This window comes from Trichechus manatus, unplaced genomic scaffold, assembly GCF_000243295.1.
Source record: "Trichechus manatus latirostris isolate Lorelei unplaced genomic scaffold, TriManLat1.0 scaffold00006, whole genome shotgun sequence".
NCBI classification, from domain to species: Eukaryota; Metazoa; Chordata; class Mammalia; order Sirenia; family Trichechidae; genus Trichechus; species Trichechus manatus.
The window spans coordinates 1572472-1594807 of NW_004443942.1; the positions used below are offsets into that span (position 1 = coordinate 1572472).

At 39.6% G+C, this 22336-nt stretch overlaps 1 protein-coding gene across 4 annotated transcripts in view; it reads left to right on the forward strand.

Annotated features, from left to right (window-relative positions):
- ZNF143 (zinc finger protein 143) overlaps positions 1 to 22336 on the forward strand; it is a 68106-nt gene that overhangs the window by 9275 nt on the left and 36495 nt on the right. For 2 of the 4 annotated variants that reach the window (XM_004369638.2, XM_023737153.1), the window contains exons 2-7: positions 3271 to 3389; positions 3782 to 3874; positions 4711 to 4794; positions 5321 to 5404; positions 6800 to 6996; positions 7580 to 7654. In XM_004369638.2, coding sequence (XP_004369695.1) covers positions 3278 to 3389; positions 3782 to 3874; positions 4711 to 4794; positions 5321 to 5404; positions 6800 to 6996; positions 7580 to 7654 — 645 coding nt within the window. In that variant the 5' untranslated portion in view covers positions 3271 to 3277. The remainder of the gene's footprint in view (positions 1 to 3270; positions 3390 to 3781; positions 3875 to 4710; positions 4795 to 5320; positions 5405 to 6799; positions 6997 to 7579; positions 7655 to 22336) is intronic. The other 2 variants (XM_012557193.1, XM_023737151.1) reach the window with 2 other exon arrangements.

Here is a 22336-nt window from a genome sequence, read left to right on the forward strand (position 1 = left end):
TGATTTTTTTTCCTTGCTCTTTCTAGTGTTAATTTCTACCTTGATGGCATTGTGGTCAGAGAAGATACTTTGAATTATCTCAACGTTTTGGATCTTGTTGGGGATTGCTCTGTGGCCTAAGATGTGGTCTATTCTGGAGAACGTTCCATGTACATTGGAAAAGAATGTGTACTTTTGTCTGCGTTACTTTTTATAGCTGCGTGTGAACATACAATTACAACCAAATAAAAAGTTTAATTAAAAAAAATATTCTTAAGTAGACAAGCAAAGACAGAGTTTAGTACACAAGTAGTTAAATGAATGAATCATCAAATGATACCTCTCCTTCTTTTGCCTATTCCTGGGAGATGTGTGAGGAATTCAGTGAAGCAATGTAAGAATTATTTAGTCTGAGTTACAATCCATTTTGAATTCCATTTAACATTTTAGCCCCAGTTACTTTGCAGTCTCTTGTTCCTTTGCAAAATATTTCGTATCTGCCTGCTGCAAAATCGTATAACGCTTGCTACATTTTTGTAGTGTTTTTTTTTCTTCTTTCCTTATACTAACACACACCATCATCTTCCAAAAGGGCAAGAACTTTATCATATGCATTATTTCTTCATTGGTGATTCCTACAGTGCTTCATGACAGGCTCCTCTGTGTCTGATTGTGGCTAATAAGTTCATTATAAAAGCACATGAAGTTGACTACCTTCTATAAGGTAACTTCCTAAAGATGTCATGTTCATCTTATATGGTCATTTCCATACCACTTGAGAATGTTGGTGACAGAAATCATGAAGACATGATGATGAATATGGTATGAGCAACTGTAGGGTAATCTTTGGCTTATTTGGACCTTTTCTTCACCATATTTTCCCCTTTAAATTATTTTCTAACAAAGGGCAATAATTGTATCACAGAGTCTTTTGAAAACTTTAAAAATGAAATGAGCTGTACACCTGCCATCATTTATCACCTCTGGTAATTATAATTTTCATTTGAGCTCTTCTGAGTTCTTTCTTTCATCACTACACCATGTATTTGCCAGCAGTTTTTGTCTAGAAGATAGTTACCTGCGCATCTTTCAGTTAGACCAGAGGTTTTTCATTAGAATGGAAACCATAGTTATTGAAGCTTTCCTAAAGAAATTTAACCATTATCAGCTTTCAGGAAAGAGATAACTTTTACTTACTGCAGTTATCATGTTAGTTACCTGTTAATGCTTTTTGTTGTTATTTGGCGATTTATGAGTAATCGAATGAAAAAGACAAATTCTATTTAGCCTGAGTTATGGTCAGACCACAGACATTTCTTAACATCATGACGTCAATGACCTTGTAATCTGCCTTTTCCAAAGTTCATCTCTTAGATGAATACTGCACAAATCACACAGTACTGCACTGCTTACTACATTTTTGTAGGTTCTTTCCCCCTTGCATTTCCTTACCTTAACTTATTTCTGTAATATATTGATGATACTTGCTCTGAAAATTAGTCTGTCCCAGTCATATCCTCATCAGAGGTCTTCACAACAGGGCACCAGCTTACTTTGTGGCTTCTGTGTTAGTTTTTGGAGGTGGCAAGCAAGTGGTAATCCTCTTCACTTGTTTGTATATGTTTCGTCCTGCTCTGTCAACAGTTAGAGAATATGGATCTTGCAGGAATCCCTGAGAAGTCAGCCTTTGACTGACTTACCACAGCACTGATACCTTTCTGTGAATCTGAACCATGGCCCCTCAGTACAGGTTCGGTCCAAAGAGGGTACAGTTTACAGTGTTTCTAAAACAAAAATCTTTAAGCAGTCTTAAATATAATTGCAAATTATTTCTACTCTCTGCATATTGGAGCCCTGGTGGCATAGTGGTTAAGAGCTCGGCTGCTAACCAAAAAGTCGGCAGTTCGAATCCACCAGCCATTCCTTGGAAACCCTGTTGGGCAGTTCTGCTCTGTCCTGTATGGTTGCTATGAGTCGAAATCAACTTGACTGCATTGGGTTTGGTATCTGCATATTACTATTTAAAATATTGACACTAAAATCAGATATTTAGACCTGGTGAGGTCCTCAAGAGATCCTCTGGTCCAGTTCCCTTGCTCAAGCAGCTAAGTTACCCCAACTCCTCTTTGACGCAACCCAAGGCCCACACTGGTAAAGGGACTTGGAGGTGAGAGAAGAGAAGAAGGGGCTTGTGGTGGTGATTGATAAAAGAACTATTCATTCATCCATTCATTCAACACCTATTGTGTGCCAACTTTGTGCCAAACACTTTTCTGTGCACTAGAGTCAGCAGTGAGCAAACATAAAAATCCCTGTCTGTTCTAGAGGAGGGGGAAACAATTAGCGAACAAATATATGTGACATGTCAAATAATAAGAACTATGCAAAAATATAAAGAGGGGAAAGAGAAGAGGGGCAGGGTATGCCATAGTCGAGAGGGTTGGGAGGTGTAGACTGAAGGAGGTGCATGGTTGGGTAGATAGGGAAGCACTCATCGAGGTGACACTTGAACAAAGACCTGAAGGTAGAGGAATGAACCATAAAGATACTGAGAAGTACATTTCAGGTGGAAGGATCAAGTGTAAAGGCCCTGAGGCAACAAAATGCCTAGTATGTTTGAGGAAAAGCAAGGATGCCAGTGTGGCTGAAGTGGAATGAACGAGACGGAATGGTCGGAAATGAGAGGCAAGATCACTGACGGAAAAAGCCAATGTAAGGACTATTGGCTTTTGTTCTGAGGAGAAGTCATCAGAGGGCATTGAGGAGATGAGAGATATAACTTTTCCCTACAAAAGGGCATTCTGCTGTGTTGGGAGGATACTTTGGGGAGGCCAGTGTAGAAGCAGGGAGACCAGTTAGGGTGCTTTTGTAGTAATGCAGGTGAGAGATGATGGTGGCTTGGATCAGGGAAGTAATGGTGAAGGTTGTGAGAAGTAGCCAGGTTAAGAGTAAACTTATGAAGATTGAGTCAACATGATTTGCTGATGAATAGTATATAGAGATCTTAAACCATGTTAAACGTAAAGAACTCTAAATTGTGGGAATTTTAGACAAGGTACCAAACTGACAGGCAAGATTTATCAGTGTGCACAATAGTTTACTGTTGAATTATGAAAACAATGCCTTGGGGTTTAGATTAATATTCTTAATTTTGTATATTAAGTGAAATTTTGGTTAATTTCAGATACTGCTTACTTCCTTAGCATTTTTTTGTGGTTCATAAATATTCTTTATTGCTTTTATTTCATATGCATTATTCTTTGTTCTCAAGTACCTATATTTTTCTTCAAGGTAGAAAATGTTGTTAGCCCAAATAAATCGAGATTCTCAGGGAATGACAGAGTTTCCTGGAGGAGGAATGGAGGCTCAACACGTTACCCTATGCCTGACAGAGGCAGTAACCGTGGCAGGTGAGCAGTCTTGCTTAAAGCGATCATACGGGTCTGGAAATATCATTTATCTTAAGGGAAAATGAAAACTTAAAACACTGTCTTTATTTCACTGTTCCAAATTTAACATAAACCTAAGCATTTCTATGAGCATTTTTACCTTGATGTGGATGCTGAATACAATAGGGCAGGGAAGTGTATATTTTTAATGCTAAAACAAATTCCATTTGACTCTAAGTTAGGCTCCCTGCCTTTTTGTATAGTTCTTATTTTAAAAAAAATTTTTTAAAATAATCACGAGAAACTATTTCTTCTGTAAACCTTCACCTAAAGTACAGTTAAAAAATAATAATAATAATTTAATCAGCATGCACATATAATGACTATCTAAAGGAAATAATTTTTTTCAATAGATGGTGACAATTTAGAAAATATGGAAGGTGTAAGCTTGCAAGCAGTAACACTTGCAGATGGTTCTACAGCTTACATACAACACAATTCTAAAGGTATGTGCCTCACATACAGCTGGTTGGTTAATACCAGTGATTTATAACCTCAGAGTTAGAGTACCTAGCAGGTATATCCCCTTCCACTCCCTCCTAAAAATGCGTTATAGCATGGTAATTTTAAATCATTTCAATTTAACTTAAATTTTGTTTTGATAATTTGGAGACATCCTTTGAGATATTTGAAGAGTATCAAATTTAGCCCGAGTCAAGCTTTGGGGATGCGGTGCTCCCTATCCTATTTCTACTAGGGCCTTTCTTGCTTTTTTACTTCAGGTTATTATTTAATGTTTTTATAAAATATGCGTGAGTAAACAACTTTGATTTTGCTTTTGTAACATTGTTTGTGAATCAGTGTTTACTTTGCTCGAAGAAATAGCCCAGTTTTCAAACTCCTTAATTTTTGTGGAAACCTACTGAGCACATGTGTACATAGACAAGGGTGTTATAGCCCTGAGGGGTGAGAATGACAGTTGGCCTCTATACCTGTCTATCTTCCCAGCTTCAGCATCCCCATGGTCAAGGTCACTATTCCTCAGGGACTGTGAAAATTATATCAAGTTTCTTCTCATATAGCCTGCTGTGGTGAGCCACTCTTCCTTTTGAACTCATCTAAGTGAAAATGGAGGGGAGGAAGGATGGCTGAGGGAGGATTTTCTGCTTTCTGTAGGATCACTGGATGTGTTATTGAATTGCCTCAGAACATTGAGGGAAGAATCAAGATGAACATGATCTTAAGTAGTGTATGTTTTTATAGTTGATATCATTTTGAAATTGTATAAAGTTTAAAATTTTTGTTTGTGTTTATTTATTGGTTTGAATCTTGTGTGTTTCAGATGGAAAGCTCATAGATGGCCAAGTCATTCAGTTGGAGGATGGCTCTGCTGCCTATGTTCAACATGTACCTATCCCAAAAAGTAGTAAGTATTTAAGATACAGCACAGGAAACCCTCCTTATTGTTAGACTTCAGTATCTGCTGTCTTCAGCTCCCTTGTACTATCTAAACTTGGTCCTGATCTCTAGTCTTCCTTCTGAAAGATCAGTAGATGTCAGAGAGAGGAGCTAAAGACCATTTTAACATAATCAAAATTTTCTCTCAAAGATAATGGAGAAGTTGTTTCTGGATTGCATCTGGAGATAAATGAGCAAAAGTCCTTACTGAATTTTCCTAATATTTGGGCTGAATCTTACATTTCTTTCTTTTCTTCTTCTTCCAACTCTCCCACTCCCTGGTATATAGTCCTAAAATAAATATTCTAGTATTTTTTTTAACCTTTAAACACTCAGATTAGCTTTACTGAAAATATTTAAATGTTCAGCACTGATAAGAGTAACTATAGGTTTTTAAAATGTGTTTAATGATTTATTGACTCTGTTGTTGCTAAGTGAATTCATTGGAATGTGCTTAGAAAACATGGGATCTAAATGTAAGCATTCTTCTTGAGCAGGGGATAGTTTGCGTCTAGAGGATGGTCAAGCAGTGCAGTTAGAAGATGGAACTACAGCATTTATTCACCATACCTCCAAAGGTAAAAATGGCTTTGGAAATATGAAATAAAAACTAAAGGAGAAGTGGAGGTGTGGGAGAAATGAGACCTACCTTTAGCTGCTGAAGTGCTGTCATGTAGAAGGAAGAATTGTACTTATTTTCAGAAGTACAAAATGGCAGATTTTGGCACGATTTAAAGAAAAACTTTCTAACAATTTGAGCTGTCCAATAACAGGTTGGAACAGCAAACCTCTGATTTCCTGGAAGACTTCAAGTAGAGGCTGCTTTCAAAATATGAAATTAGACATTTGAAAGTTAAATTGTTAAAAAAAAAAAAAAGAATTTGAAAGGTGAGATTAAAGATTAAAGTTGCTGTAATAATTTAAATGGTATTTTCTGTCCAGCCCCACCTCCAAAAAGAAAGTTAAATTGTTGATTTTTTTTCTTCCTCTTAAGTATCATTTCTTTAGTAAGATCCTTTGCCTATTGTGTTTGTCTTTAATTAAAAGTAGATAAAAATTTAGAAAATATCTGAAGCAAATATAGCAAAATGTTCATGTTTATTAACCTTGTGTGGGGAAAACCAGGGATTTGAGATAGATTGCATAGGAGTGAAGAGTCTAGCTCTGTAGCCAAATTATCTGGGTTCAAATCCTGGGTCAGCTGTTTTTTAGCTGTGTGACCTTGAGCAAATTACTTAACCTCCCTATACTTTAGTTTCATCATCTATAAAATGAGGATTATAGTAAGTATCCACGTCATAGGGTTGTTGTGAAGACAGAACATGAAACACATGTAAAGCTCTTAGAACAGTGCTTGTCACGTAGTAAATGCTCAATAAATGTTAGATATTATTACTTTCAGAATCAATTTGATGGCAACGGATTTTGTTTTTTTGGGGTGGGGTTATTATTTTAAAAATATTTTATTATAGAATGACATGACATGTTTTAGAAATACTTTATATAAACTATGAACTTTTTTTTTAGCAGTTAGAGTTAATCATGTTCATTGTAATTGGCTAGATTTATTATTTCACAATGATATTGTATAGCATTTATACTATTATACTACAACTATTGGTATAGCTATTTAGAGGAAAAAAACATGGACTTTGAAGTCACATTGACCTGGGTTCAGATCCTGGTATCTGTATATACTGATTTTAACTGTTAATTGTTAGCTTTTTAATTTTCTTGTTCCTAAGGAAAATGACTTAACTTCCCCAAACCTTAGTGTCTCTATTTGTACAATCAGGGTGGTAAATATGCCCACCTCACAGAATTGTTGTGTGTTTTAAATGAAATAATACATGTAAAACATATCATCCAGTGTTCGTAGTAAGCATTTAGTGAAAGCTTATTCTCCTCTTCCTTTAAATATGTAGCCATTTATCAGACTTTAACTTTATTGCCAATCTCTTTCATTCTCTTAGATAGTTATGACCAGAGCGCATTACAAGCGGTTCAGCTGGAAGATGGCACCACAGCTTACATCCACCATGCAGTGCAAGTCCCACAGTCTGACACCATCCTGGCAATTCAGGCTGATGGGACAGTGGCAGGTCTGCACACTGGGGATGCAGCGATTGACCCTGATACCATCAGTGCTTTGGAACAGTATGCAGCAAAGGTAAGGTATTTCATAAAGTCTAGAATGTCCCAAATGCACCCTCTTTGTTTTTCATTAAGATAAAAGAAAAAAAAAAAAAAGCGTACTTTAACAAATAAGAAACTAGCAATTTGAAGTCAAAATCAGACAGCATCAAGGAGAGGATCAGCAATTCTGTTAAAAAAACTAAAGTGTAGAAAAAAATATTGGAAGAAAAATAAGGGGATAGGGTAGAGGCTTATAGCAGATAAATGAGTAGCATAATTCACAAAAAGAAATATTCAATGAGTTCCCTAAAAGAAATGGTGACGTATAGATGGAACTGTTACATGAATTAAGAAGTAGAAATTAGAGATTGGAAAAGGTAAAGAAAAGTCTCAAGTTTTACATCAAAAGGGCTGATTTTTTTTTCTGCTTTGAACATATATCTTATATAATTTAAAAGGTTTTTTTTGTTTTTATTTTTTTACTTTTTATTATGGAAATTTTCTAACGTGCACAAAAATTAAGATGATGATGAATCTCCATATACTCATCACCCAGCCTAAATAGTTACCAAAATGTTAAAGGTTTTTTAAGCTTTATTTTATTCCCATATTTCTAGGTGTCCATTGATGGAAGTGAAAGTGTAACAGGCACTGGAATGATAGGAGAAAATGAGCAAGAGAAAAAAATGCAGGTATATAAAGCTACTTTTTTATGTAATATCTCCTTTCTGTTACCATTTCTAGGCCCTTCTGTGTATGCAAGCAAGAATAGGGAAGTCACTGCCTCTCCAGGAAAATCTCAGTTCAGAAAAAACATACATACATTAGACAGCAGCTTTCTCAAACTGCCTCAGATCACAGGGTTTATTATATGAATGAAAGTGGCACTAAAGGAAATAGAAATATCAAGAAATCCAGGTATAGCCTGGTTTCCGGAATCCAAGGCAGCTTTGGAGACCAAGTGATCTTCTTCTGACCATCCCCACCCATGGCACTTTATGGATTCTTTTTCTGGGGCTCTGTCATTACTGTGATTAACCCCTTCCTTGCTACTTCTTTTTTTTTTTTTTGCTACTTCTCTTTTTCTGTCTTTTTATTTCTTCTGCTTCTAACTGATTCCCTCTGTATTTTCCTGTTTAAATGCTAGAGGGCAAATCCAGCCTAGATAATTATCGTTGTTCCTACTAGTCAAAGCTGTTTGTACTTTTTGTGCCAGAATGCTTCTTGGGCTGCAACAGCCTGTGTGTTAGCTGCCCTAGATTCAAATGCTCATCCTGGGTCCAGTCATTGTCTACCTCTTATCCAAGTAACAGCCTAGATCAGCAGTGCTTCTAAAAGCTGTGTAGTAATTACAAAGAAGTCACAAATGCATCCTTGGAGATCTCCCATACTTCAGAAATTCAAAACTTGAATAATTTAAGACTGATTCAAATGCTGCTCTTTATTTTCTTCTCAGCAATTATCTCTAATATTTTGCTGACAGCTTGCTCATTCTTTTGCACTCTTCACAGAGTTTTATTATATTTAATTCCCATTATAAGTTAATGGTCTGGCCACATTTTTCAACTTGAGCATTAGCATCACCACTTAATGACACTGAGTCACACTATTAGGGGTATCTTAGTCATCTAGTGCTGCTATAACAAATACCATGAGTGGATGACTTTAACAAAGAAAAGTTTATTCTCTCATAGTCTAGGAGGCTAGAAGTCCGAATTCAGGGTGCCAGCTCCAAGGGAGGGCTTTCTCTGTCTGTTGGCTCTAGGGGAAGGTTCTTGTCATCAATCTTCCCCTGCTCCAGGAACTGCTCAGCGCAGGGACCCCAGGTCCAAAGGACGCGCACTCCGTGCTCTACTTTCTTGTCCATATGAGGTCTTCCTGTTTCTCTGCTAGCTTCTCTTTTTTATATCTCACAAGAGATTGGCTTAAGATACAATCTAATCTTGTAGATTGAATCCTGGTTCATTAACATAACTGCCACTAATCCCATCTCATTAAGATCATTGAGATAGGATTACAACACATAGGAAAATCACATCAGATGACAAAATGGTGGACAATCACACAATAGTGGGAATCATGGCCAAACCAAACTGATACACATATTTTTGGGGGACACAATTCAATCCATGACAAGCGGTTATCAAAAAGATTTTATATTTATAATAATAGTAAATAATAAAATAAGAATCACCAGAATTGGTGGTAGAAGTTTGATGCTTATAAACACTGCTAAATAGCCAATAATTCTGTTTACCAGCTGAAGTGGTGCCACAGAGCAACAGTAGTATAAACAAAATTTGCAATTCTCTAAGCCCATCAGCTGTGAAATTATGTGATTCTTGGTAAAATTTTCAATTCTTTGGATTCACATTACTTCACATGTTGTGAATAAAATGAGACTAATATTTTTTATAGTGCACTATGTCAAGTCATACTCTAATAACATGCAATCACAGTGTAAATGTATGCAAGAGATGTAGGTCAGTGGCTTGAGGTGGCCCATGAAAAGTTCTCTCTCTCTTATTAGTGACTAAAAATGAGAATTATTTAAATAGCAGAATTTTTTTTTATTGTACTTTAGATGAAGGTTTACAAAACAAACTAGCTTCTCATTAAACAGTATACATATTGTTTTATGACATTGGTTAACAACCCAATGACATGTCAACACTCTCCCTTCCTGACCTTGGGTTCCCTATTACCAGCTTTCCTGTCCCCTCCTGACTTCTAGTCCTTGCCCCGGGCTGTTGTGCCCCTTTAGTCTCGTTTTGTTTTATGGGCCTGTCTCATCTTTGGCTAAAGGTTAAACACAGGAGTGACTTCATTACTGAGCTAAAAGCATGTCTGGGGGCCATACTCTCAGAGTTTCTTCAGTCTCTGTCAGGCCAGTAAGTCTGGTCGTTTTTGTGAGTTAGAATTTTGTTCTGCATTTTTCTCCAGCTCTGTCTGGGACCCTCTATTGTGATCCCTGTCAGAGCAGTTGGTGGTGGTAGCCGGGCACCATCTAGTTGTACTGGACTCAGTCTGGTGGAGGCTGTGGCAGTTGTGGTCCATTACTCCTTTGGACTAATCTTTCCCTTGTATCTTTAGTTTTCTTCATTCTCCCTTGCTCCTGAAGGGGTGAGACCAGTGGTGTATCTTAGATGGCCACGCACAGGCTTTTAAGACCCTAGATAAATAGCAGAATATTTTTAAAGAAAGGCAGTTGTTAACCACGCTTGTAATAAACTAGTATAGAATGAGTCTTACCAAAAAATTAGTGAATTTACTGTTGGGCCACACAATATTATAATATACTATTATAATAAAACCCAATTAACATGTAAAAATTAATCTCTGAATCCAGAAACATAACTAGAAATTCAGAATTGCTGATGCAAAATGTTGTAAAAATCTCTGTTACTCTTTATCTGCAGACATATAGCCATTTGGTGTTGGTGTCAATAGACAAGAAATAGAAAACATCTGAAAAGGATTCTTTTTGTTGACTGTAGCTTTTTCTCCTTTGCCCTTTGTATTTGTGATGGTAAAGGTTGTGTGTCAGCTTGGCTGGGCGATGATTCTGAGTGGTTTGGCAGTTATTTAATGAGGTAGTCACCTCCATTATAAAATCTGATATAATGTAATCACCTCTATGATGACATCTGCTGTGAGCCCCTAATCAGTTGAAAGGGAGTTTCCATGGGGGTGTGGCCTGCATCCAATATATGTGGATTTTCTGGCCAAGCTTTCTGGTTTTTGCTCACTCTGGATCATGCATCCAGCTTATCATCATCTGACCTCCAGTTCTTGAGACTTGAGCCAATGGCTTGTCACATTGCTGCTCATCTTGGGATTGATCAGCCTCCACAGTGGCTAAGCGAGAAGCCTGCTGTCTGACCTGCTGATCTTGGGTTTGGCCCCTGCGGCTACGTAAGTCAGGAGAATCCTCCAGACTGACACCTGACCCACAACTTTAGACTTTCCAGCCTTTATAACCATGTGAGCCGTTTCCTTGATATAAATCTCTCTTTATATATATGTATACTTATATATGCATAAATATATACATTTCACTGGTTTTATTTCTCTAGAGAATCCAGCTTAAGACATTTGGTACTGAGGGTGGTTCTAGAGAAACAAAATTGTAAGGACGACTTTTCTAAATTTGTTCTCAAGTTTGGTTAGTCTTAAAGCTATTAAGGACTCTGCTTCGAGTAGTAAAGAGGGTACTGCTAATCCATGGTATGAGATGGCAATAAAACCCACTGCTGTTGAGTCAGTTCCAACTCATAGTGACCGTATAGGACAGAGTAGAATTGTCCCATAGGGTTTCTAAGGCTGTAAATTGTTACAAAAGCAGACTGCCACATCTTTCTTCTGTGGAGCGGCTAGTGGATTTGAACCACTGAACTTTCAGTTAGAAGCTGAGTGCTTTAACCCCTGCACCACCATGGCTCCTTGAGGTGGCAATAGAAATATGCAAAATATCACTACCAATTGATAAAGTGAAACTCTAATTTTTTTTATAGCACACTAAGTCACATCCCCCTAAGTCAGTCTCTGATAAAAATGCAAACACAGTTTAAGTATATGCAATCATTGGTGAAAGGGGAGGCTCTTGGTGATTACATGTTTGATACTTTCTACAGTTTCGTTAGAATGAGAAGTATAAGGAAGCAGGTTGGTGGGCTCTACTTTTGCTAGACAAAGTGGTGAAAGAAAGAGATGAGCTCAGGGCTTCAGAGTCATAGCTCAAGCACCACATAAATGACCTCAAATTTGCCACTAGTGCCCTTAAAGTCCTATTTCTTACAGTAACAGAGCTGGTGATACTGAAAACAAAACCCGAAGTCTTGTCATAGAGGGGCTAAATTACAATGCCAATTGAATTCCCAACCTCAAATAGTGTCTAAAGTAAAAGTGAAGGCGTTGATTGGGAATAAATGGGATCCTGAAATATGGGTTGGAGACATATGGGCAGGTAATTAGGAAGCTAGGGACACTGAGCCCCTGAATTCCATTGAATCACTCTTACCAGCAAAACCATTAGCCCCTCCACCCCCATCTGATAAGTTAAACCCAGCTGTGTCTGAGGAGCCTTTGTCTGAGTCATTGCGCAGGCATCTGAGACATTATATGGGGCATCAGCTGAGGCAGATGCCTTACAAGACATTGCTGAATATTCTCCGAACACATCCCCACTACCCATTTTTCTTCTAGACCTATAACTAGACTTAGGTCCCAAACCAAAAATCCAAACCCATAGCCATCCAGTCGATTCCGACTCATAGCGACCCTATAGTACAGAGTAGAACTGCCCCATAGGGTTTCCAAGGAGTGGCTAGTGGATTGAACTGCTGACATTTTGATTAGCAGCCTGAGCTCTCAACCACTGTGCTGCCAGGGCTCCACTTAAGTCCCAGCGAGCCCCAAAAGGTGAAGTACAAAGTGTGACCCAGGAGGAGGTACGCTATACTCCAAAAGAACTGCTTGACTTTTCTAATACGTACAAACAGAAACCTGGGGAATATGAGTGGGAATGACAGTTAAGGGTGTGGGATAATGGTGCAAGGAACAAGGTTGGATCAGTCTGAGATTGTTGATGTGGGCCTACTAAGCACAGATTCTTCATTCAGTGTTTCAGCTCGAGAGGTTAGGAAAGGATCTAATAATTTACTTGCTTGGGTCGCTGAAGCATGGATTACATGGTGGCCTACACTAAATCAAATTGAAGCACCAGACCTGCCTTGGTATACTGTAGAAGAAGGTGTCCAAAGGCTTAGGGAAATTGGCATGTTAGAGTGGATTTATCAGGTTAGATACACAGACCCACACATGGAGTGCCCAGGGAACACACCTTTTACCACAACGGTAAAGAACAAATTTGTGAAGGGAGCCCCAGCATCCTTGAAGACTGCTGTGATTCCTATTTTATATAAGTCAAATTTTACAATGGGAACTGCCCTAACTGAATTAAGACATTTAACTACAGTGGGGCTGTTTGGACCCCATGGTGGTAGGGGCCAAGTGTCAGCACTCAGTCAACAAAGACAAGGTGGACGTGGTTACCATAATGGACAGCGGAGTCAAAGTATTCTGACTTGTATGGATTTATGGCATTGGTTACTTAGGATATCCCTAGGAGTGAAATAGATGAGAAACCTGCTAAATATTAACTCATCTGTACAAGTGGAAGAATTCTAGGTCAAGGGAATGGCAGTCTAACTTGAATCACCAGAATAGAGAATCCAGACCCTAAATTCCCAGACTCATACCAGTTTACAGACCCGCAACTCCTTGAATGAAGGGGAGGCCAAGTTCCCTTGAGGAAAGACCCCAGTACTCTGCCAAAAGAAGGATCTACGGCCTTTTATGAGAATGACTATTCACTGGGGAACAGGAAATAATCAGACTTTTAGGGATTACTGGGTACTAGCTCTGAACTGACACTAATTCCAGGAGACCCAAAAGGTCATGTGGCCTACCAGTCAGAATAGTGGCATATGGAGGTCAGGTTATTAATGGAGTCTTAGCTGAGGTTTGGCTCACAGTGGGTCCCTGAACCCATCCTGTGGTGATTTCCCCAGTTCCAGAATGCGTAATTGGAATAGATATACTCAGCAACTGGCAGAACTCCACATTAGATCCCTGACAAGTGGAATAAAGGCGATTATAGTAGGAAAAACCAAATGGAAGCCATTAGAACTGCCCCTACCTAGGAAAATAGTAAACCAAAAATAATAAATAGTGCATTCCTGGAGGGATTGCAGAGATTACTGCCACCATCAAGGACTTGAAGGATGCAGCGGCATCGATTGCCACCACATCCCCCATTCAGCTTGCCAATTTGGCCTGTGCAAAAAAAATAGATGGATCTTGGAGAATGACAGTGGATTATTATAAACTTAACCAGGTGGTGATTCCAGTTGCAGCTGCTGTTGCAGATGTGGTTTCATTACTTGAGCAAATTAATGTATCTCCTGCTACCTGGTATGCAGTTATTGATCTGGCCAATGCCTTTTTGTCAATTCTGGTTTCCAAGGAACGCCAGAAGCAGTTTACCTTCACCTAGGAAGGCCAGCAATACACTTTTGCTGTCCTACCTCAAAGGTATATGAACTCTCCAGCCCTATGTCATGATTTAGTCTCAGGGACCTTAATCACCTTTCTCTTCCACAAGACATCACGCTGGTCCATTACATTGATGACATTATGCTGACTGGATGTAGTAAGAAAGAAGTGTCAGTGACTCTGGACTTATTGGTAAAACATTTGTGTGCTAGAGGATGGGAAATTAATCTGGCAAAAATTCAGGTGTGATGGTTATGAGGGAGGGGAGGGGTGGGGGTGGAAAAACACTAAATAGGCAATATATAAGTGGTAACTTTGGTGAAGGGTAAGACAGTACACAATGCTGGGGAAGCCAGCACAGCTTGTTCAGGGTAAGGTCATGGAAGCTCCATGGACAAATCCAAACTCCCTTAGGGACCGAATTACTGGGCTGAGGGGAGTGGGGACCATGGTCTCAGAATATCTAGCTCAGTTGGCATAATGTAGTTTATAAAGAAAATGTTCTACATTCTCCTTTGGTGAGTAGCATCTGGGGTCTTATAAAAAGCCTGTGAGCGGCCGTCTGAGATACTCCACTGGTCTCACCCCTTCAGGAGCAAGGAAAAATGAAGAAAGCTAAAGACATCAGGGAAAGATTAGTCCAAAGGACTAATGGACCACAACTACCACAGCCTCCACCAGACTGAATGCAGTACAACTAGATGGTGCCCAGCTACCACCGCTGACTTCTCTGACAGGGATCACAATAGAGGGTCCTGACAGAGCTAGAGAAAAATGTAGAACAAAATTCTAACTCAAAGAAGACCAGACTTACTGGCCTGACAGAGACTGGAGAAACCCTTGAGAGTATGGCCCCCAGACACGCTTTTAGCTCAGTAATGAAGTCACTCCAGAGGTTCACCTTTTAGCCCAGATTAGACAGACCCATAGGACAAAATGAGATTGAAGGGGCATACTAGCCCAGGGGCAAGGACTAGAAGTCAGGAGGGGACAGGAAAGCTGGTTATAGTAGAACTCAGGCTTGAGAAGGGAGAGTACTGATATGTCATTGGGTTGTTAACCAGTGTCATAAAACAATATGTGTACTAACTGTTTAATGAGAAGCTAATGTGTTCTGTAAACCTTCATCTAAAGTACAATAATAAAAAAAATTATTCAAAAAAAAAATGCAGATGCCTTACACCTCAGTGAAACTTCTGGGGGTTCAGTGGTGTGGGGCATGCGGAGATAGTCCTTCTAAAGTGAATTATAAGTTATTGCATCTGGCCCCTCCCACAGCTAAAAAGGAGACACAATGTTGGTGGGCCTCTTTGGATTTTGGAGGCAACATATCCCTCATTTGGCTGTGCTACTCTGGCCTATTTCTAAAGTGCCTTGGAAAGCTGCTGGTTTTGAGTGGGGCCCAGAACAAGAAAAGGCTTCTGCAACAGGTTCAGGCTACCATGCAAGCCATCTGCCACTTCGGCCATATGATTCGGTTGAACTAATGCTGCTTAAAGTGTCAGTGGCAGATAGAGATGCTGTTTGGAGTCTTTGGCAGGCACCTATTGGTGAATCACAGAGGATTCTGGGGAGAATCAGCTTTTGGCTTGTTACTGGGCCTTAGTAGACTAAACACTTAACCATGGACCGCTAAGTCACCATGCGGCCTAAGCTGCCCATCATGAACTAGTTGTCTGACCCACAGAGCCGTAAAGTCAGATGTGCATAACAGCAATCCATCATTCAGTGGAAGTGGTATGTATGAGATTGGGCCCAAGCAGGAGCTGAAGGCACAAGTAAGTTGCATGAGAATCTGGCCCAAATTCCTGTGGTCTCCACTTCTGTCAGATTACCTTTCGTCTCTTAGTCTGTACCTGTGGGCCTCATGGGTAGTTCCTTATGATCAGTTGACTGTGGAAGAGAAAACTTGTGCTTAGTTTACAGATATTTCTTCTCAGTATGCAGGCAGCACTTGAAAGTGGACAGTGACAGCACTATTACCCATTTCTGGGGACTCTATGAAGGACAGTGGTGAAGGAAAATCCTCCCAATGGACAAAAATTAGAGCAGTGTACCTGATTGTTCACTTTGCTTGGAAGGAGAAACGGCCAGATGTGTGATTGTATATTGGTTCATGGGCTGTGGCCAATGATTCGGCTGGATGATCAGGGACTTGGAAGGAACATGATTGGAAAATTGGAGACAAGGAGGTATGAGGAAGAGGTATATGGATAGACCTCTCTGAATGGGCCAAAGAAGTGAAGATATTTGTGTCTCGTGTGAATGTTAACAAAGGGTGACCTCAGCAGAGGAGCATTTTAATGATCAAGTGGATAGAATTATGCTTTGTGTGGAAACCAGTCATCTCTTCCCCCAGCCACACCTGTCATTGCCCAATGGACTCATGGGCTTATGAACAAACTGGCCATGATAGTTGGTATGGAGGTTGTGGATGGGCTCAGCAACATGCACTTCTACTCCCCAAGGCCAGCTGGGCTACAGCCACTGCTAAGTGCCTAGTCTGCCAGCAGCAGAGACCAACACCAAGTCCCTGATACGGCACCATTCCTCCAGGTGATCAGCCAGTAAGTTGGTGGCAGGTTGATTACATTGAACCACTTCCATCACGGAAGGGGCAGCATTTTGTTCTTACTGGAATAGACACTCTGGATATGGATTTACCTTCCTGTACACAATATATCTATCAAAACTAACATCCATGGACTTATAGAATGTCTAATCCACCACCATGGTATCCCACACAGCATCACCTCGGATCAAGAGACTCACTTCACAGCAAATGAAATGCAGCAGTAGGCCCATGGTCATGGAATTCACTGGTCTTACCATGTTCCCCAGTAAGCAGCATCATGGTAAACAGAGAAAAGATTGAAGTTGTCAAGGATTTCATTTTACTTGGATGCACAATCAACGCCCATGGAAGTAGCAGTCAGGAAATCAAACGATGCATTGTATCGGGCAAATCTGCTGCAAAAGACCTCTTTAAAGTGTTAAAAAGCAAAGATGTCACTTTAAGGACTAAGGTGCGCCTGACCCAAGCCATGGTGTTTTCATTGCCTCGTATGCTTGAGAAAGCTAGACAATGAATATAGAAGACTGAAGACGAATTGATGCATTTGAATTATGGTGTTGGTGAAGAATAATGAATATACCATGGACTCCCAGAAGAAGGAACAAATCTGTCTTGGAAGAAGTACAGCCAGAATGCTCCTTAGAAGCAAAGATGGCGAGACTTCATCTCACATACTTTGAATGTGTTATCAGGAGGGGGCAGTCCCTTGAAACGGACATCATGCTTGGTGAAGTAGAAGGTCAGCCAAAAAGAGGAAGACAATGAGAGAGATTGACACAGTGGCTGCAACAATGGGCTCAAGCATAACAACAGTTGTTGAGGATGGCACAGAACTGGACGGTGTTTTGTTCTATTGTATATAGGGTCACTATGAGTCAGAACTGACTCAGTGGCACCTAACAACAACAGCACCCATGTTCCCCGTCATCTTGAAGGAACTGGCTTGGTAGAACGATAGAATGGCCTTCTAAAGACACAGTCACAGCACTAGCTAGGTAGCCATACCTTACAGGGTTGGGGCAGTGTTCCTCAGGAGGCTGTATATGCTCTAAACTAGCATCCAATATATGGTGCTGTTTGTGCCATAGCCAGGATTAATAGATCCAGGAATCACTGTTAGCGTGGTGACTCACTCACAAAATTGTTGCTTCCTTTCCCTGTGAACCTGTGCTGTGCGGGTCTGGAGGTCTTAGTTCCAACAGGAGGAATGCTCCCACCAGGAGACACACACCAATTCCATTGAATTGGAAGTTAAGAATGCCACCCGGCCACTTTAGGCTCCTCATGCCTCTGGATCAACAAAGAAGGGAGTTACTGTATTGCGTGGTGTGATTGATCCTGATTACCGAGGGAAAATCACATTTATATTACATAATAGAAGTAAAGAGTATGTCTGGAATACGGGAGATCCCTTAGGATGTCTTTTAGTACTACTGTGCACTGTGATTAAAGTCAGTGGCAAATTACAGCAACCCAATTCTGACATGACTGCTAATGGCCTAGACCCTTCAGGAATGAAGGTTTGGATCATCCTACTAGGCAGAGAACCACGACCAGCTAGGCGCTTGCTGAGGGTGAAGGGAATACAGAATTGGTGGTAGAAGGTGGTAGTTCTAAATACCAGCTACAACTACGTGACCAGTTGCAGAAACAAGGACTGTAATTGTTACGAGTATTTCTTCCTTGTATGTGCGCATCAAATATTTTTGTTTTCTTCACTTATAAAATATAAGATGTAAACAGGGCAGGTGCATTTTCGGTTTTACATATGTTGTATCATGTTAGGTGCAATTATGACTTTATAATTGTCTTTATTTAGAGATTATGTATGGGTTAAGGAGATGTGTACAGGTGCCAAGTTGACAGTGGGTGAACTGTGATGGTTAAGGTTTTGTGTCAACTTGGTTGAGCCATGATTCTCAGTGATTTGGCAGTTAATGTGTAGTTTGGCAGTTATGTAATGATGTAATCACTTCCATGATGAGATCTGCTCTAAGTGGCCAATCAGTTGAAAGGGAGTTTCCTTCTGGGTGTGGCCTGCATCCAATCTATATGGACTTTTAAGCAAAACTCGCTGGCTTTTGCTTGCTCTGGACCCTGCATCTGGTTTGTCATCATCTGACCTCCGGTTCTTGAGATTTGAGCCAGTGGCTTGCCATTTTGCCTGCCGATCTTGGGATTCATAGGCCTCCACAACCTGTGAGCCAGCAGCCTGATGTCCTACCTCCTGATCTTGGGTTTTTCAGCTTTTGTGGCTACTTTGAGTCAGGAGAAGCCTCCAGCCTGACATCTGACCCGTGGACTTCAGACTTTCCAGCCTTTACAACTGCATGAGCCATTTCCTTCATACAAATCTCTCTTTCTCTTTCTCTCTCTCTCTTTATATATACACATACACACGCACACACACACGTATCTGTATGCTTCACTAGTTTTGTTTCTCTAGAGAACCCAGCCTAAGACAGTACTTTTCCCTTACAAACTAGATCTGCGCTGTCCAGTATGGTAGCTACTTGCCAAATACGGCTTTTGAGCACTTGAAATATGGCTAGTCCGAATTGAGATATGCTGTAAGTTTAAAATACACACTGGATTTCAGTAATTTAGTATGAAAAAAATAATGTAAAATACAGAAAGAATAATGTTTACATGTTGAAATGCTAATGTTTTGGACATATTTGGTTAAATATATTATTAAAATTAATTTCACCTGTTTCTTTTTATAAGTGTGGCTAATAGAAAAAGTTTAATTACATATGTGGCTCACATTTGTGACTCATTGTATTTCTCTGCAGTAGTGCTGGACCAGAACATAATGAATTCTCCATCCTCTGTAACAACTGAGTACCATATTTGAGGTTCAGGTCTCAATACATGATACTGAAAGGCCAAAATAGCCCAAAAGAAATACTACAAATAAGCAGAACTTGTAACTTCTAGGCTTGTCTCTTGGTGCTGTTAAACAGCTTGTAATGCACAGGACAGCCTCCCACAACAAAAAATTATCCAGCTCAAAATGTCAGTAGTACCAAATTTGAGAATCCCTGATCTAAGAGTTATCTATGTTAAAATCCCTGTGTGTTCAGTTATAAGAACTATAAGGACGATGGTGTGTTTGTGTGTCTGGGGGAGACTATGACTACTGTCATTGCCTTCATGCCACACCACCCTTAATTAAATAAAAAACAACATGTATTGAAGTTGCACATAATTTGTAATCAGAAGATCTGGGTTGCGTTTCTACACTGCTATATAGTAGCTGTGTGACTGAGTAAATTACTTAACTTCTCTGAATCTGAGAGTTCTCATTTATTAAATGAGAATAATAGTAATCTTTGCCTTACCCACGTATGGGGTCATAAAAATCAAATGAAACTTTCATTTTATGTAATATTTTAGGTCATACATGAGAACATAATTTGTAAATTAGTGAGCACCATACAGATGTCAATCACTGGTGATACTTTACATGCTATGCTCTGTTAGTATACCAGATCTTTTCTTCATGGTTTTCCAAGACTTGACTAATTTCAAAACTAATTCCATTTACATTGGAGATCAAAGTTATTTGGTTTGGCAGAGGTTTAATCAGGGATTCAAAAGTTGGAAAGTGCAGAAAGCTAGTCAAGCTAAGCTCAAGAAAAGAGATGTAAGTATACAGCAGAGCTTACAGGAACTGCTGAACAGCTGGGCTTGACAGGAACTAGAATTTCAAAAGAGGAATGGAAGTTGGTCTCCTTTTTTTTCTCCTCCTCTACCGCCTCAAAGGGCCCTGGTGGCACAGTGGTTAAGAGTGTGGCTGCTAACCAAAAAAGTTGGCAGTTCGAATCCACCAGCTGCTCCTTGGAAATCCTATGGGGCAGTTCTACTCTGTCCTTTAAAGTCACTATGAGTCAGAATCGACTTGACAGCAACGGGTTTTTTTTTTTTTTTTTACCCCCTCAGAGGCTGCAGTGCATCTCTTCCACCTCTGCTTGTTTCTTTTCTTTGCAGACAGGCTTCCTCTGCATCTTCATTGAGCTTGTACATACTTTTTCAGGTTCACCACCCACGACCATGTCGAGATTTCCCTTTATTTCTTAGGTCAAATTCCAGAGAAGGAGAAATTTGTGGACTCAGCTTGACTTTTTAAACCAGACCACAAAAGCCATAGGTCACTGGCCAGCTCATAGATGCACCATCTTCTCTTGTCAGCATGATCTGTGTTTGGGGTGGCAAATTCTCTCAGAACATGGGTTGGACAATTACCCCAAAACCTGTTTAGTATAGGCAATTTGAATGTAAATCATATTTTATGTTTATCTTTACTTTGATCTAGCTTTGTGAACTTGAGCAAGTGAACTTTGCTTTTTAAGTCTCTTTTCCTTATCTATAAAAGAAAAGCATCAGCTCAGTGGTTGTTTATCAGGGACAAATAAGAGATTGAGCTGTGGAGTTTTTAAAAAATACCCATGACTGAGATCCACTTCCAGAGATTCTGATATAGTAGAGATGGAGCCCAGGAATTTTTTTTAATAGTATTTTTTTTTTTTTTTTTGGTAGGGTTTATATTTTTGTTTTTGTTTTTAATCTTCCTGGCAGTGCTTATGTGCCTGTGGTTCCCAAAAAGTCCCTCTGGTGCTACACTTCTATAATTACTTCCTTTCTTCAAAGAGAACATATTTTTAAAAATTCTTCAGGTTGCTTTTATTTTCTCCTACCCCAAGTGTATAAATTATTTGAATTATAATATATAAGTTTACACACATCAAATAACAAAAATTATATCTGGCATGTGCATCAGACCATTATAATAAGTAGAATTTTAAGTACTTAACTGGTAAAAAGCAATGGTCATCCTCAACCCTACCAGATCTCTCACGGTGTTGTTGCTAGGTGCTGTCGAGTTGGTTCTAACTCATAGTGACCCTGTATACAACAAAACAAAACTCTGCTTGATCCTGTGCCATCCTCACAATCATTATTATGCTCGAGCCCGTTTTTGTAGCCACTGTGTCAGTCCATCTTGTTGAGGGTCTTCTTCTTGTTTGCTGACCATCTACTTTACCAAGCATGATGTCTTTCTTCAGGGATTGGTCCCTCTTGATAACATGTCCAAAGTGCATGAGACTAAGTCTTGCCATCCTCACTTCAAAGGAGCATTCTGGCTGTACTTCTTCCAAGAAAGAATTGTTTGTTCTTCTGGCAGTCCATGGTATATTGAGTATTCTTCGCCAACATCATAATTCAGAGGCATCAATTCTTCTTCGTTCTTCCTTGTTCATTGCCCAGCTTTCGCATGCATATGAGGCAACTGAAAATACCATGGCTTGGGTCAGGCACACCTTAGTCCTTAAAGTAACATCTTTGCTTTTTAACATTTTAAAAAGGTCTTTTGCAGCAGATTTGCTTGATGCAATGTGTCGTTTGATTTCTTAACTGCTGCCGCCATGGGCGTTGATTGTGGATCCAAGTAAAATGAAATCCTTGACAACTTCAGTCTTTTCTCCGTTTATCATGATGTTGCTTATTGGTCAAGTTGTGAGGATTTTTGTTTTCTTTATGTCAAGGTGTAATCCATACTGAAGGTTGTAGTCTTTGATCTTCATCAGAAGTGCTTCAAGTCCTCTTCACTTTCAGCAAGCAGGCTTGTGTCTTCTGCATAACAAAGGTTGTTAACGAGTCTTCTTCCAATCCAGATGCCCCGTTCTTCTTCATATAGTCCAGCTTCTTGGATTATTTGCTCAGCATTATTAGACAGTGT